This window comes from Plectropomus leopardus, chromosome 23 (genome assembly GCF_008729295.1).
Source record: "Plectropomus leopardus isolate mb chromosome 23, YSFRI_Pleo_2.0, whole genome shotgun sequence".
Classification (NCBI taxonomy): Eukaryota; Metazoa; Chordata; class Actinopteri; order Perciformes; family Serranidae; genus Plectropomus; species Plectropomus leopardus.
In genome coordinates this window covers 19931221-19943974 of record NC_056485.1, presented here as the reverse complement: position 1 = coordinate 19943974, position 12754 = coordinate 19931221, and the positions used below count along the sequence as shown (strand labels likewise).

Below are 12754 nucleotides of genomic sequence, written 5' to 3'. Positions count from 1 at the left end.
ACATAAATCCATCATTTTTTGAACCAATATCATTTATTCATGATTTCGTTACTTAGTTTCTTTGCTTTTCTCATGAAGGCATAAAATAGTAACATAGTAATTCTGACAGTACAGCAGACACTGTGACGTGATATTTGAATACAGAATTTTAATTAACACCTCTGTGTTTTTGGTATTTACAGCTCGGAGGCTGTGGGTTGATCTCGAGTGTACAGCTCTTCGCCCATTTGTTTATGCCAAGAAATTCTGATTATTCCTGGACTGGCATGGAGACATTTCATTAAATTTTTATTTGTTTCAGTCGTGTTAAAGCACAACAACCAGATTTAGATTCAAAACAACTCTTACACACAATTGAAGACCGACCTTTGTCCTTATACATAATTTTTTTCAAAAATTTAAATCATTCTTTGAAGAATTACAGTTCGACACTGACCACTGAAATACACATCTCTTTTAATGTCGTCAGAGCCAACTGGTGCTTAAAATCAAATTTCCTTCTATGTTTCTTTGAAATTAAACACAAAACTTTGGTGAATTTTCTGGATCTACTTTACTTTTTGCTTTATACACAAATGAGAATGTCTGTAACTCAACTAAATCTTTAACTTTCAATAAATCGAATGCATTAAAAAGGCTATTAGTGTGTTCTCTTGGGTCCTCTTTTTGAATTTTCTCACTGCATTTTTTTTGTGATAGGAACAATGGTTTCATGTTACTCATATATGTGTTGCCCTACACTTCCATTCAGTAACTGAAGTATGGCAAATAAGTATTCAGCACAGAATTTCCATCGCCCCATAATCTAACATATACTTATAAATAAGTTCTCTTAGACACCTTTGACTTTATGTGTCCTGCGTGAGATTTCCATGAGTTTATCATCCTTCATCATTTGTATTTTCTTAAATGTATTAACAAAACAGAGCTTGCAGAGCTCCTCATTTCATCAAATTTGTCTTTGTGATGATCAAGTTAAGTCAGACTAACATGTTTTACTGAAGTCTCTAACAATTATAAAAGAACAAGGTCATATCACGTGTCATTTTTGAGTTGCTACAACTTCACAAAATTAAGTAAATTCAGCTAAATAATGAGTTAAGTTAACCTCTATATTTAAAATAAGTTAAAAGTCGTAGTTGTATTGTCTTTCTCGGTTTCCAAGGTTATTTTAAATAAGACCAACTTGTCAGATTTTATAGTGTAATAAAAGTTGGGACAACGTAATACTTTAGCCTTAATACTACCTCATAATGATGGACTTAGTCCTATCCCCTGTTAACAAATATTTCCCTGAGTTACTTCTACCTATAGATAGCTCTTAAATATTACCTGACATTTCTATTGACACTTGGCTCTTTCTTTCGATGGCTTTGGATCTGTTCCTTAGTTCAGTTGAATTTCCAGACAGGGAACTATGAATGCGTACCATAAAGAAAACAGCCACAGCAAATGTTTTTCAACCTGTATTTACCCATCAGTCACACCCACACCTGGAGGCAGCGTCAGTATAATATTACTATCATGTGATTATGTTTTTCAATGTTGGGCAGAACTTATGACAAATAACTTCCACTCTAAAACATTTTTGAGTGGCCTTTTTTTTTTTTAAAAAAAAGAAACAAGTACATCTTTCTCTCCAAAAATCCCTAATTATCTCCAAGTTGGTTACCAGTTACAAGATAAGCTACGTCTTACACTATCCCCCTCTGTTGGTAGTATGTTTTCGGGTTGTCTGTCCGTCGTCCAAGCACGATATCTGATGAAAGCAGGGAGAGAAATTTTACAAATTTAGTACAAATGTCCACTTGGACTCAAGGATGGACTTATTAGAATTTAATGGACAAAGGCCAAAGGTCACGGTCACTGTAACCTCATGTCCATCTCATTCTTTTGAACGTGATTTCCCTTTTCAAGAGTTATGCAATGCAATAACACTTCTTGTAGCACCTGATGCATTGTGTCCAAGGGAGCTGGTTCCTATTGACAAGCCCATAGCCATAGCATCATGTGACCGAGAAAAGCCAAAAAAGTGTTTCCAATGCAGTTTTGTGAAATGTGTTTTTTTCACATTGCCTGAAATGCCACCTCATGTGAGTATATATATTTTTTTGCAATAAATGGGAGTTTCTTCAAACTGATGTGTCTGCATTACCCATATTTTATAATTATTATTATTGTTGCTATTGTTGTTGTTATTTTATTAATTTGTGCAATTTGAGCGTGAATGGAAATCCACCCATTGTGACCTTGCATCTGTCACACTCTTGTGAACGCAATATCGGTAGATGGCCCTGATGGAGCTTTCTCAAATTTGGCACAAATATTCACTTGGACGAATTTGGTGAAAAGGTCAAAGTCACAGTGACCTCATAAAACATGTTTTTGATCATAACTCAAGAATTCATAAACTACAAATTCACACAGGGACACAAAGGGGCAGGTACCCTTCAAGCCTTCAACTGGTGGTCGAAGGTCAAGGTCACAGTAACCTCATTAAACATGTTTTCGGTCATAATTTAAGAAATCATACCCTAAAATTTAAAACAAATGTCAATGAGGATAAAATGATGAATTTATGACATTTTATATCCAAGAGGTCAAAGGTCAGTTTTAACTCCATAATGTTCTGCAAAAACACTCAACGTGCACCTTGACTGGTGCACAGGGACATAAAGCTATATGGTGGTAAGAGCTTGACACTTGATAACTACATATAAAAAGTAATAGTAATAAAATAACTGATAAAATGTAACTTTGATAGGGCAGGTGTCATTCAAGCCTCCAGCATGAAACACATGTAACCTAAAATGATGAGAAAAGTCATAAAATTTTGCATTTTTTCATTATTTCATTCTCTAGCCTTCTGTTGTCTTTATCCTGTTCAGGTTAGCAGGTGACACGTTGTCACACTTCATTGTTTCCTTGCCAAGAAGGATCCTGGTCTGCAGGATTTTCTCAAGAATCTCATCTCAGTGCTTGCAGAGTGGGACGAGGTGCCATTTGGTGAAGTTAATCTGATAAGCCTCAACAGATGGCAATTGATTTTGATATCAATTTTATGATTTTATAACCAACCCCATGCTAAGGTGGAGTAGGCTAGATTATTTATTTAAAACAAATAATTCACTGTATATAAGAGCTGGTGTTTCTCTTGTTCAGCACCTTCACACACTGAAGCTCCAGGCTGACGCTGAGAAGACAGAAGATAATCCTGCAGAAGGTTTGATTCATCTCTTTATTTTTTCTGCATTGTCTCTTATCATCAAGTCTACATCTTAGAAATATCACTAACATGTCTGTGTTTCTTTATTAAAGATCATTTTACCATATATCACTTTAAGCGTGAAGATGCTGACTGTGACTCTGCTCCTCTGTGCCATGGTGGCTCTGACCGGAGCTGCTGGTGAGTATTACAGTGTGTGGAAAGACCAATTTTAACCACAATCTTAATGGCTTATTTGTGTGAGAGAGAGTTTGCATGCTGTTATTGTGTATTTAGAGCAGTGATACTCAACTTGTGCTTTTAGTATGCGTAAGGTGCCAGAGTTTATGAAATAGCATTAAAATAGAGCTGTTTGATATCCAAAACGAGGTCCTAAAATTTGTTAGATGTTCTAAAATCCTAGAAATGTCCCAACCGTCTAAAATAGTCCTGAAATCCGAGCAACATCTAAAAATCCTAGAAACAGCCTAAAATCCTAGAAACATCCTAAAATTTTAGAAATTTCCCAAAATCCAAAAATGTCCAACAATCCTAAAATCCCCTAAATACTAGAAATGTCCCCAATACTATAAGCATCCTAAAATTCTAGAAATATCTCCAAGAATCCTCAAAATGCCCTAAATTCTAGAAAATTTCTGAATTTCAAGAAACAAAAAAAATCCTAGAAGTGTCTGAAAATTCTAAAAAAAAAAAGAAAAATGTATGGCTGCTGCCATTGGCCCCTGGTCTGCTGTCATTTTGCAAAAGTGGCCCCCGACCAAAGCAAGTTGAGCATCCCTGCTGTAGAGTGACAACAGCAGAGGGACCGAGTCACTGAATGTGCCGTATTAAACCTCCAGCTGTTCCCGAGCCAGGACCTGTTGAGGACACAGAACTAGTCGTTCAAGAGGGTGAGTTGTTATTTGTTACAGAAATGCAATGTACAAGTCAAATGAACTTAGTTTGAGAAATTCGGTTCATGTGCCACTTTCTCTCGTTTTTGCTTTCAGGGGAGCATCACATCGTCGAGAGGGCTACATCTTGTCCCGGTGGTTGGGAAAGCTACAACGGTCGCTGTTTCCACTATGTTCCAACTCCAATGAGCTGGGCTAATGCCGAGGTAATCAGGTTAACTTATTCTGTGCAGAACGTTTTGCAGTTGAGTCATGATGAAAAGGGGATTTAAGTCTGATTTAACTGATGATTATTCTGACATCAAACAGTAGAAGTGATGTGTAGAATGGTTTAGTTAGTGGGCGGCTGGATTTTCTCTCAAATATAAACCAAAAAAGATCTCCATAGTTTGTAAGATTTGTCCCTGGAACCGCTTAAAGAAATTCTAATTTTCTGTAATTTAACCAAGAACAATAAATCTTGGACTCACTGTGAAAAACTAGGTGGAAAACTATCTTTCCAGCAAACATGTCCAAACAAAAGGCGTAATGGTAATCATGTGATGAACTGTATCACCTGCTCTTCCACCTCTGGCTGCTAACATCACTATGGCACCATCTTGTGGTTAAATGAAAACAAATCAATCCAACCAAAAGAGGGGAAAAAAACATCATTTCAAACAACTTGCATTGAAAATAAGCAATAACAGTTAAACCTAACTTGTAGGGAACATCTCAAATAAGCTCCATATTGCAGTATAGTGTTTCATTTATGTATCCAAAATGTTTCTCCTTTTCGAAAGCAGTCAGTCCAGATTTTCGCCTTCTTATTGCAATGCAATTTTAGGAAATCTTTTGGTAACTTAATAATAACCATCATTAATAATTAGCAAATTAATTTGGATGTTTATAGAACTGTAATTTCATATTGACAAAAGAGTGTTTTTATTTCCCATATGTATATTAAGTACTTTTTCTGGATTATACTGTAGAGCTGTTACTTGTAACAAAGTATTTTTACAGTATTTTTCCATCCAAACTTTCAACTTGGCGACTGTCTGGTGCATTTCATTCTTAATTTTTTGATAATTTTGGCTGTGTTCATGCATATGGCATAGATTTGGTATTGTGTATTTTTGTTTAATGTTGGAATTTCCAACTCAGCTCCTACAATAAGTCTAAAATACACCGTGGAAAAAGCCATAAACCACAAAAAAAAATGCATTGTATTATTTCTGGGGTTCATTCGTGGCTTTTTAATTGGTGAATGTCAGTACAAAAACCTGGAATTTAAAGGATTAAAATTCTAAAAATTGATGAATATTTGATATTTGTGATCAGGACTGATGCTGGTTAAAAAAACACTCAATGAAAGTAGAAAGTGATATTAATGTATAATATTTTTTCAAGATTGACATTCAAAAGCGCCAAACCATTTGTACGCTGAACAATACGAATGTGTGTTATATTGAATTGGGCCTTAAGGGTTAACAAAAGTACAACATCTGAATACTTCTTTCGCTGATGGTGCAGAATACTTCTTCAGTTCATCCATTCTGCTGTTTTTGCCTGTTGGTAATGAGCATCTTCTTCTAATTTCGTGTCTTCGTATGACTTTATGATGCATCATTTGTGTGGCTGGCTCTCTCTGTCCTTGTGTAGAAATATTGTCTGAACTTTGGAGGAAATCTTGCATCAGTGCACGACTTCAATGAGCAGCACGTGATTCAGAGCATGATCCTGAGGCTCACTCATTCATATCCACACACATGGCTTGGAGGCTACGATGCGACCCAGGTTTGTTTCTGATTACACAAAATCATACAGAAACTAATTAAAAAGCTTGCTTCAATTAAACCATCTACTGTATAATATTATATTGTATTCTAATCTTTCAGGAGGGAACCTGGTTCTGGAGTGATGGTACACCTTTCAGGTTCAACTACTGGGATCAAGGACAGCCTGATAATTATGGGACTTCACACTGTTTGATTATGAACTTTGGAGGTAACTATAAACATGGTCTTAGAAACATTTTAAGTGTTTGGTAAAAGAGTTATTAATGCAGACATCAATACAAATGATGATTATTCTCAATTATTGTATGATTTTTAATTTGGTTTCCCATCTACACAGCACAATAACCAAGAAAAATACGTTTTCAAAACCATTTGCTCTATGAACGGACTCGGTTTAGAGCTTTTATATAGATGATTAAAATTTCTTAAAGAAATTCATCAGTATAATATTTTTATTACTCTGCTGGCGATGGCCGTGGCTAGAGCCATTATATTTTGAGGTTGTCCATCCGTCTGCCTCATTTTTGTGAATGTGATATTTCAAGAACGCCTTGAGAGAAATTCTTCAAATTTAGTAAATCATCCACTTGGACTTAAGGATAAAGTGATTACATTTTGGTGGTCAAAGGTAAAGGCCACTGTGACTTGATGTCGGTCTCAGTCTTTTCATTGTGATATCTCAAGACTGCTTTGAGGGAATTTCTAAAAATGTAGTACAAATGTCCATATGGACTCAGGGATGAACTAAGTAGATTTTGGTGATCAAAGGTAAAGGTCACTGTGACCTCACATCAGTTTCATTCTTGTGAACGCTTTTTTTTTTTTTTTTTTTAAAGAAAATGTCAAAGGAATTACTTTAAATTTGGCACAAATGTTTACCTAGACTTAAAGATGAACTGATTTGATTTTAGTGCTCAAAGGTCAAGGTCACTGTGACCTTCCAACTGAGTCATTCTCATGGATGCAATATCTCAAGAACGCCTTGAGGACATTTCTTGAAATTTAGTACAAACGTCCACTTGGACTTAAGGATGGGCTGACCAGATTTTGGTGGTCAAAAGTCAAAGGTAAAGGTCCATGTGACCTCACATGTTTCCTTCTTGTGATTTTGGTCAGATACTGAATTGGTGACACTCACCTTGAAAATTTGCCTCTTAACTTTTTAAGAAAAAATTAAGTTAATAATTATTTAAGCTCTGATGGCTTATTAATCTCTTTATCTATCCCAGTCTATCCCTAATTATCTTACTCTGTCTTTTTAAAGGCCCCAAGAAATTTGACGATCAGCGTTGCTATGAAAGTAAGCCGTTCGTCTGCGCCAAAAAACTATGATGTCTCTTTGGATGACAGAGAAACATGCAGTCGTCATCACAACCACAGGAGCCGGGTGGATGTGATTCTTACCTGCATGTCTTCATCATCGATAACCTCTTGCATGTAGTAATCCATACTTCTGTCCTACTGTTGTGTCCTATCCTACTAGGAATGGACCCTCTTAGCGTTTTCATTCTGTGAGTTTTTCTCGTCTTTCACACGATTAAAAAGCCCAAGCATTGAAAAAGAATCGAGTCTGTGAGTGTGAATTATCCTACGCTGCACATGAATACACACCAAACTGTGAATACACAGCAGGATGGAGGAGAATCTCCATCACATATGGGAGGCTGAAAATGCAGTTTGAGTTTTGTAAGCAGGAAAAACAGATGAGACAAGATGTTATTCTTAAACCAAGAGCAAAGTTAGCAAAAACAACAACAAAGAAATGACCTGGAAACGTGCTTAAAAATCATAAGATCAATATAAATATATTTTTGAGATTTTTTAAAAATTTGGGACATTTGAGCCTTAATACTACCTCATAATATCCCGTTAACAAATATTTCCAAGTTATCACTACCTAAAGATACCTCTTAAATTCCTGGTGAGAAATATTTGTACACCTCTACACTGGTGTATGTTAGTGCTGATTAATATTACCTGACATTTCTATTGGACACTTGCATCTTTCATTTGATTGCTTTGGATCTGTTCCCCAGTTCAGTCAAATTTATGGACAGGGAACTATGAACACGTACCATAAAGAAAACAGCCACAGCAAATGTTTTTCAACCTGTATTTACCCATTGGTCACACCCACACCTGGAAGCAGCTTCAGTTTAATAATATTATTATAATGCGTGAATATTACCTACCTTAACAGATGTCCAAAAATCCCTAATTCTTCCCAAGTTGGTTACCAGTTACAAGATAAGCTACATCTTACATTATCAACCTTTTGTTATGTTTTCAGGTTTTCTATCTAACTGTCCCATTCTCATAAACATGATATCTCCAGAATTCAGCGAGGGAAATTCTTCAAATTTAGTACAAATGAGCATTTGGACTCAAGGATGAACTGATTAGATTTTGGTGGTCAAAGGTCAAAGGTAAAGGCCATTGTAACCTCATGTCCGCCTCAGTCTTTTGAATGTGTTATCCAATGAATGCCTGAAGGAAGTTACTTCAAATTTGGCACAACTATTCACTTGGGCTCAAGAATGAACTAATTAGATTTGGGTGTTTAAAGGTCACTAGGCGGGTTTTCATTGCAGATTTGCACAATTTGAGCAACATATTTAAAATGTTGCTAAAACACAATTGTGAGATGACTGTATTTCCACTGAGTGATGCTTTGTGGCAAGAAGCATGGCAATGGATGGATGGATGGATGGATGGATTATTATTATTATTAGAAGTAGTAGTAGTAATTTCAGTTTTTGACCATAACTCAAGAATTCATACACTAAAATGTCACACAGGTGCCCTTCCAGCATGAATAGGTATAATACACCTGTAACCTAAAATGATGAGAAAAATCATAAAATGTTGTGCTTTGTCATTATTTACAATCACTGAATATGATTTGCTTCAGCTTCTCCAGCAATTTGTTGTCTTTATCCTGTTCAAGTTAGCAGGTGACACGTTGTCACACTTCATTGTTTCTCTGCCAAGAAGGATCCTGGTCTGCAGGACTTTCTCAAGAATCTCATCTCAGTGCTTGCATAGTGGGATGTGGTGCCATGTCATGTATTTAAACTAATTAGCCTTTGCAGATTACAGTGGATTTTGATTTTATAACCAACCGCACACTGAGGTGGAGTAGGCTAAGTTATTTATTTATTTAAAACAAATAATTCACTGTATATAAGAGCTGGTGTTTCTCTTGTTCAGCACCTTCACACACTGAAGCTCCAGGCTGACGCTGACAAGACAGAAGATAATCCTGCAGAAGGTTTGATTCATCTCTTTATTTTTTCTGCGTTGTCTCTTATCATCAAGTCTACATCTTAGAAATATCACTAACATGTCTGTGTTTCTTTATTAAAGATCATTTTATCATCTATATCACTTTAACCGTGAAGATGCTGACTGTGACTCTGCTCCTCTGTGCCATGATGGCTCTGACCGGAGCTGCTGGTGAGTATTATTTTTTTAAATAAAGTTTTTTTTTACGTAAGTACAGGCAGGAGACAGAGTCATTGAAAACTTGGAAAAGTAATCAAATTTTATAATCACACTGTTCAGGCAAAAGTCTTGGAACGAGTAGAAATCATTGAAACTTTTACAAAAATATTGGAAATGTGTTGTGCTCAATAAATTGTTATTATTTTTTAATTTATCAAGAATTTTTCGTTGTTGTTGTTTCACCATTAAGTACATACATATAACCAAATATGAAGTCAACAAAGGGATGATATTAGATTGGATATCAGATTTTTTTTTTGAAGGAAAGCAACAATAATAATGAACAAAAAGATACTTTAAAAAAAAGTTAAAGAAATAAGGAAATGAAGCAAGAGAAAAAACTAAATACATACATTAAAAACAAACAAATTAGACAATAAAAAAAATGACAATAATGTAACATAACAGTGAATTAATTTTCTTTAGCTGATGACGTAACGTAGCTGTAGCATGTGTCGACGTGACAACATTTTGGTTGTTTTTGTTTACTTGTTCATCCCAAAAGTTTCTTCATTTTTTCTCCGTGTTCGGTCTCTCCTTTCATGAACTGTTTAAATGTACCTGTCTTACTGATATAGCAAAAGGGACAAGGCTGATACAGAAGTCTTTTTGACCGTGACTGCAGCCTTTACCAACTTGTTGTTGTTTGTTGTTATTATTTCTGTATTTGTATATGAATTTACTCTATTTTTGTATTTATTTTGTATTATTATTATTATTATTTATTTATTTTTATTTATTTATTATTTATTTATTTTTATTTATTTATTTATTTATTTATTTTTATTTATTTTAAATGTTGGCTCCCCCTGCTGGGATAGCTTGTAGGTGTTTTCACGTGTGGACTTAAAATTAAGTCCGCCTGCAAGTTTTCTTTGCGTTATTGCCAAATGCACACGCAGAAGAAGGGCGTGTGTCAATAATACATTTTTTTTTTTAAATGCTATGATCGGAGTGCTGTCCTGATTTTGACTGCATTATTAACCGAGGACGTACATGTTATTCTCTCACCTGTTTTCAGGAAACAGTCAGCAGATTAGTATACAAGTGCATTCACCATGTCCACCCCACTGGTCTAAGATCAATGGTCGCTGTTTCCGCTATTTTCCAGCAGCCTTGAGTTGGGCCAAAGCTGAGGTAATCAGGATGGCTTTGATTTACCGCTTCTGTGTAAAGTTCATCTTGTTTGTGTTGACTTTCACTCTTCATTACTTGGTAACTTGTCTCCTTTGTAGAGGTACTGTCAGTCCATGGGTGGAAACCTTGCATCGGTGCATAACATAGAGGAGTACTGCGCCATTCAGAGGCTGATATTGAAGACCAGTCATGAGGATACAAGCGCATGGATCGGAGGCTCAGATGCAGAGGAGGTATTTTATTCCTTAGTATTATGGGATGTATGTGATTTGAAGGATCAGTATCCCGATTGACACATATTTAATTAATCGGGATCGGTTATTTCGAGCATCCACCCTGGCCGATCTTCTGTTAACACTCGTCATCACACAGGCGTCGTCAACAGAGAGCACGATTTTCAGCAGATCTTTAGGTTTTATTGTAATGCTGCTACTCCAATAAATAGAAACTGATTAATGTCCATCTTAAGCTGCTGCTCCACTTTAAGTGGAATGAAACATTTTTAGTGAACTAGTTTTCCTAAAAAGCTGTAACGAGCAAAATTGTGACCAGTTTTTTATCAGTTGTGATTAGGAATTTACGCTCTAACACTACTTTAAACTGTGATTAAATTACTCACATATTAAACTTTTATTACAATTCAACACAAAGTGGATTTGAGATCAATTTCTGAGGACACATTTTAGTTTTTTCAGTTTATTTTGTTGAAAAAAATAAGTGCTGCACTAAGTGGAATTGAGCCAGATAAAAATATTTTAGTTAGTTTGTTTACTTTTTTATTTGCCGTATTAGCTCTTCGGATACTCAATATAAACGCGCTCAGATCAGGACCGAATTGATAGGGACATCCCTAATCAATACACAAGACTGGACATATGTTTCATCAAAACATTTTTTTATTTATTTATTTTTTTTATTCTATAATATTCTGTACTGTTGTCATAGGAGCATGTTTGGCTGTGGAGTGATGGTTCCAGTTTCACCTACACCAACTGGCATCCTGGACAGCCTGACAACAACTTCTTCAGGCAGCACTGTATACGAATTAACTATGGAGGTATATTAATTATAATTTAGAGGTTCAGTTCATGGATTATTACTATGACCATCTGAAACCTGAGCGAATCAGAATTTTAACTGTGTTTTTGGCATTTACAGGTCCAAAGGCGTGGGATAACCTCTTGTGTACAGATCATCTCCCTTTTGTCTGTGCCAAGAAAATGTGGCAATCTCATGTTTAAAATGAAATTTCCTTCATTGTTTTCTCATCCTTGGAAATCAAACACAAAATTTGGGTAATTTTCTGGTTCTACTTTACTTTTTGCCTTTTACGCAAATGATAAACTCTAACTTAACTCAACTAAATCTTTAACTTTCATTAAACCTAATGCAATACAAAGGCTGTTGGTGTGTTCTCTTGGGTCCACTTGAATTTTTCTCACTGCATTTTTTTGTGATATGAACAAGACAAGTCTTGATTTAGGCATAATATGGTATGCTATAATTTAGGAATGGGACATTAAAAGAGAAAAACTAGAGTTTAAAAGCATTTTGCATTGAACAGCTTCTCTCTTGTGCTCTTCAGAGCTGCAGTCTGCTCTCCTTCAGGCATCTTCCATCAGCTCTTCAGTCATTTGACAGGAAATTCGATTACATCGGCCTCTCCGGGGGGGGGAGCATTTATACGATCAATACTCTCTAATGATATGACAGAGGAGTCTGTTGTAATGCATGCGGTGTCATTTAGATCCAATTTTTTTCAACAATATAACAATTTTGATCAAGGTTTTTATTTTTATTTTCCAAATGTAACCAAAAATAAAAAATACAGCTTTGCAACATGTTCCTATCCAACGTCCATTTCCCAACCACTGGATCTTTAATATCTTTCCTCTCAGGCAAACAAAACAAAAAAGTAAATAAAAAATAACAAAAATGAAACAAAAGAATATTAATTTAAAAAAAAGAAGCAAGAAAACACAAAAACTGGTCACACAGTAGTTCATCTATAACTTTGCAGACAGACAGGGTGGAAAAAGTTAAATAAAAACAACAACAATGAAACAAAACATAATTACTATTTTAAAAAGTTAAAAAAGAAAAAAAAAGACAGCAAGCATCACAAAAAATGATTATGCTGGTAGCTGCAGTGCCTTCATTCATTAATAGCTTCCAGTCAGAGAAGAAAAGGGAAAACAAGTAAAAATGACAACAAT

General features: G+C 35.4%; 2 protein-coding genes across 2 annotated transcripts; both read left to right on the top strand.

Moving 5' to 3' along the window:
* The first annotated feature begins 3181 nt into the window (after nucleotides 1-3181).
* On the top strand, nucleotides 3182-7229 carry LOC121962235 (galactose-specific lectin nattectin-like). The gene is made up of 7 exons (XM_042512459.1): nucleotides 3182-3223; nucleotides 3319-3406; nucleotides 4066-4116; nucleotides 4216-4325; nucleotides 5761-5895; nucleotides 5997-6105; nucleotides 7162-7229. Exons 2-7 carry the CDS (start codon nucleotides 3352-3354, stop codon nucleotides 7227-7229), a joined length of 528 nt encoding a protein of 175 aa, XP_042368393.1. The 5' UTR covers nucleotides 3182-3223; nucleotides 3319-3351.
* Nucleotides 7230-9102: 1873 nt separating this feature from the next.
* LOC121962472 (galactose-specific lectin nattectin-like) lies at nucleotides 9103-11779 on the top strand. The gene is made up of 6 exons (XM_042512728.1): nucleotides 9103-9168; nucleotides 9264-9353; nucleotides 10423-10538; nucleotides 10637-10771; nucleotides 11484-11595; nucleotides 11697-11779. The coding sequence occupies exons 2-6, from the start codon at nucleotides 9299-9301 to the stop codon at nucleotides 11777-11779; spliced, it is 501 nt and encodes a 166-aa protein (XP_042368662.1). The 5' UTR covers nucleotides 9103-9168; nucleotides 9264-9298.
* The last annotated feature ends 975 nt before the right edge of the window (nucleotides 11780-12754 follow it).

What these genes read in the sequence shown, in the direction of transcription:
- LOC121962235 (XM_042512459.1), top strand. Translation starts at nt 3,352, where the DNA reads ATGCTGACTGTGACTCTGCTCCTCTGTGCCATGGTGGCTCTGACCGGA. An exon ending in GGCTCTGACCGGAGCTGCTG is followed by an intron (nt 3,407 to 4,065) that starts GTGAGTATTACA and finishes TTAAACCTCCAG; the next exon opens with CTGTTCCCGAGCCAGGACCT. An exon ending in GAGGCTACGATGCGACCCAG is followed by an intron (nt 5,896 to 5,996) that starts GTTTGTTTCTGA and finishes CTAATCTTTCAG; the next exon opens with GAGGGAACCTGGTTCTGGAG.
- LOC121962472 (XM_042512728.1), top strand. Translation starts at nt 9,299, where the DNA reads ATGCTGACTGTGACTCTGCTCCTCTGTGCCATGATGGCTCTGACCGGA. An exon ending in GGCTCTGACCGGAGCTGCTG is followed by an intron (nt 9,354 to 10,422) that starts GTGAGTATTATT and finishes ACCTGTTTTCAG; the next exon opens with GAAACAGTCAGCAGATTAGT. An exon ending in TGAGTTGGGCCAAAGCTGAG is followed by an intron (nt 10,539 to 10,636) that starts GTAATCAGGATG and finishes TCTCCTTTGTAG; the next exon opens with AGGTACTGTCAGTCCATGGG.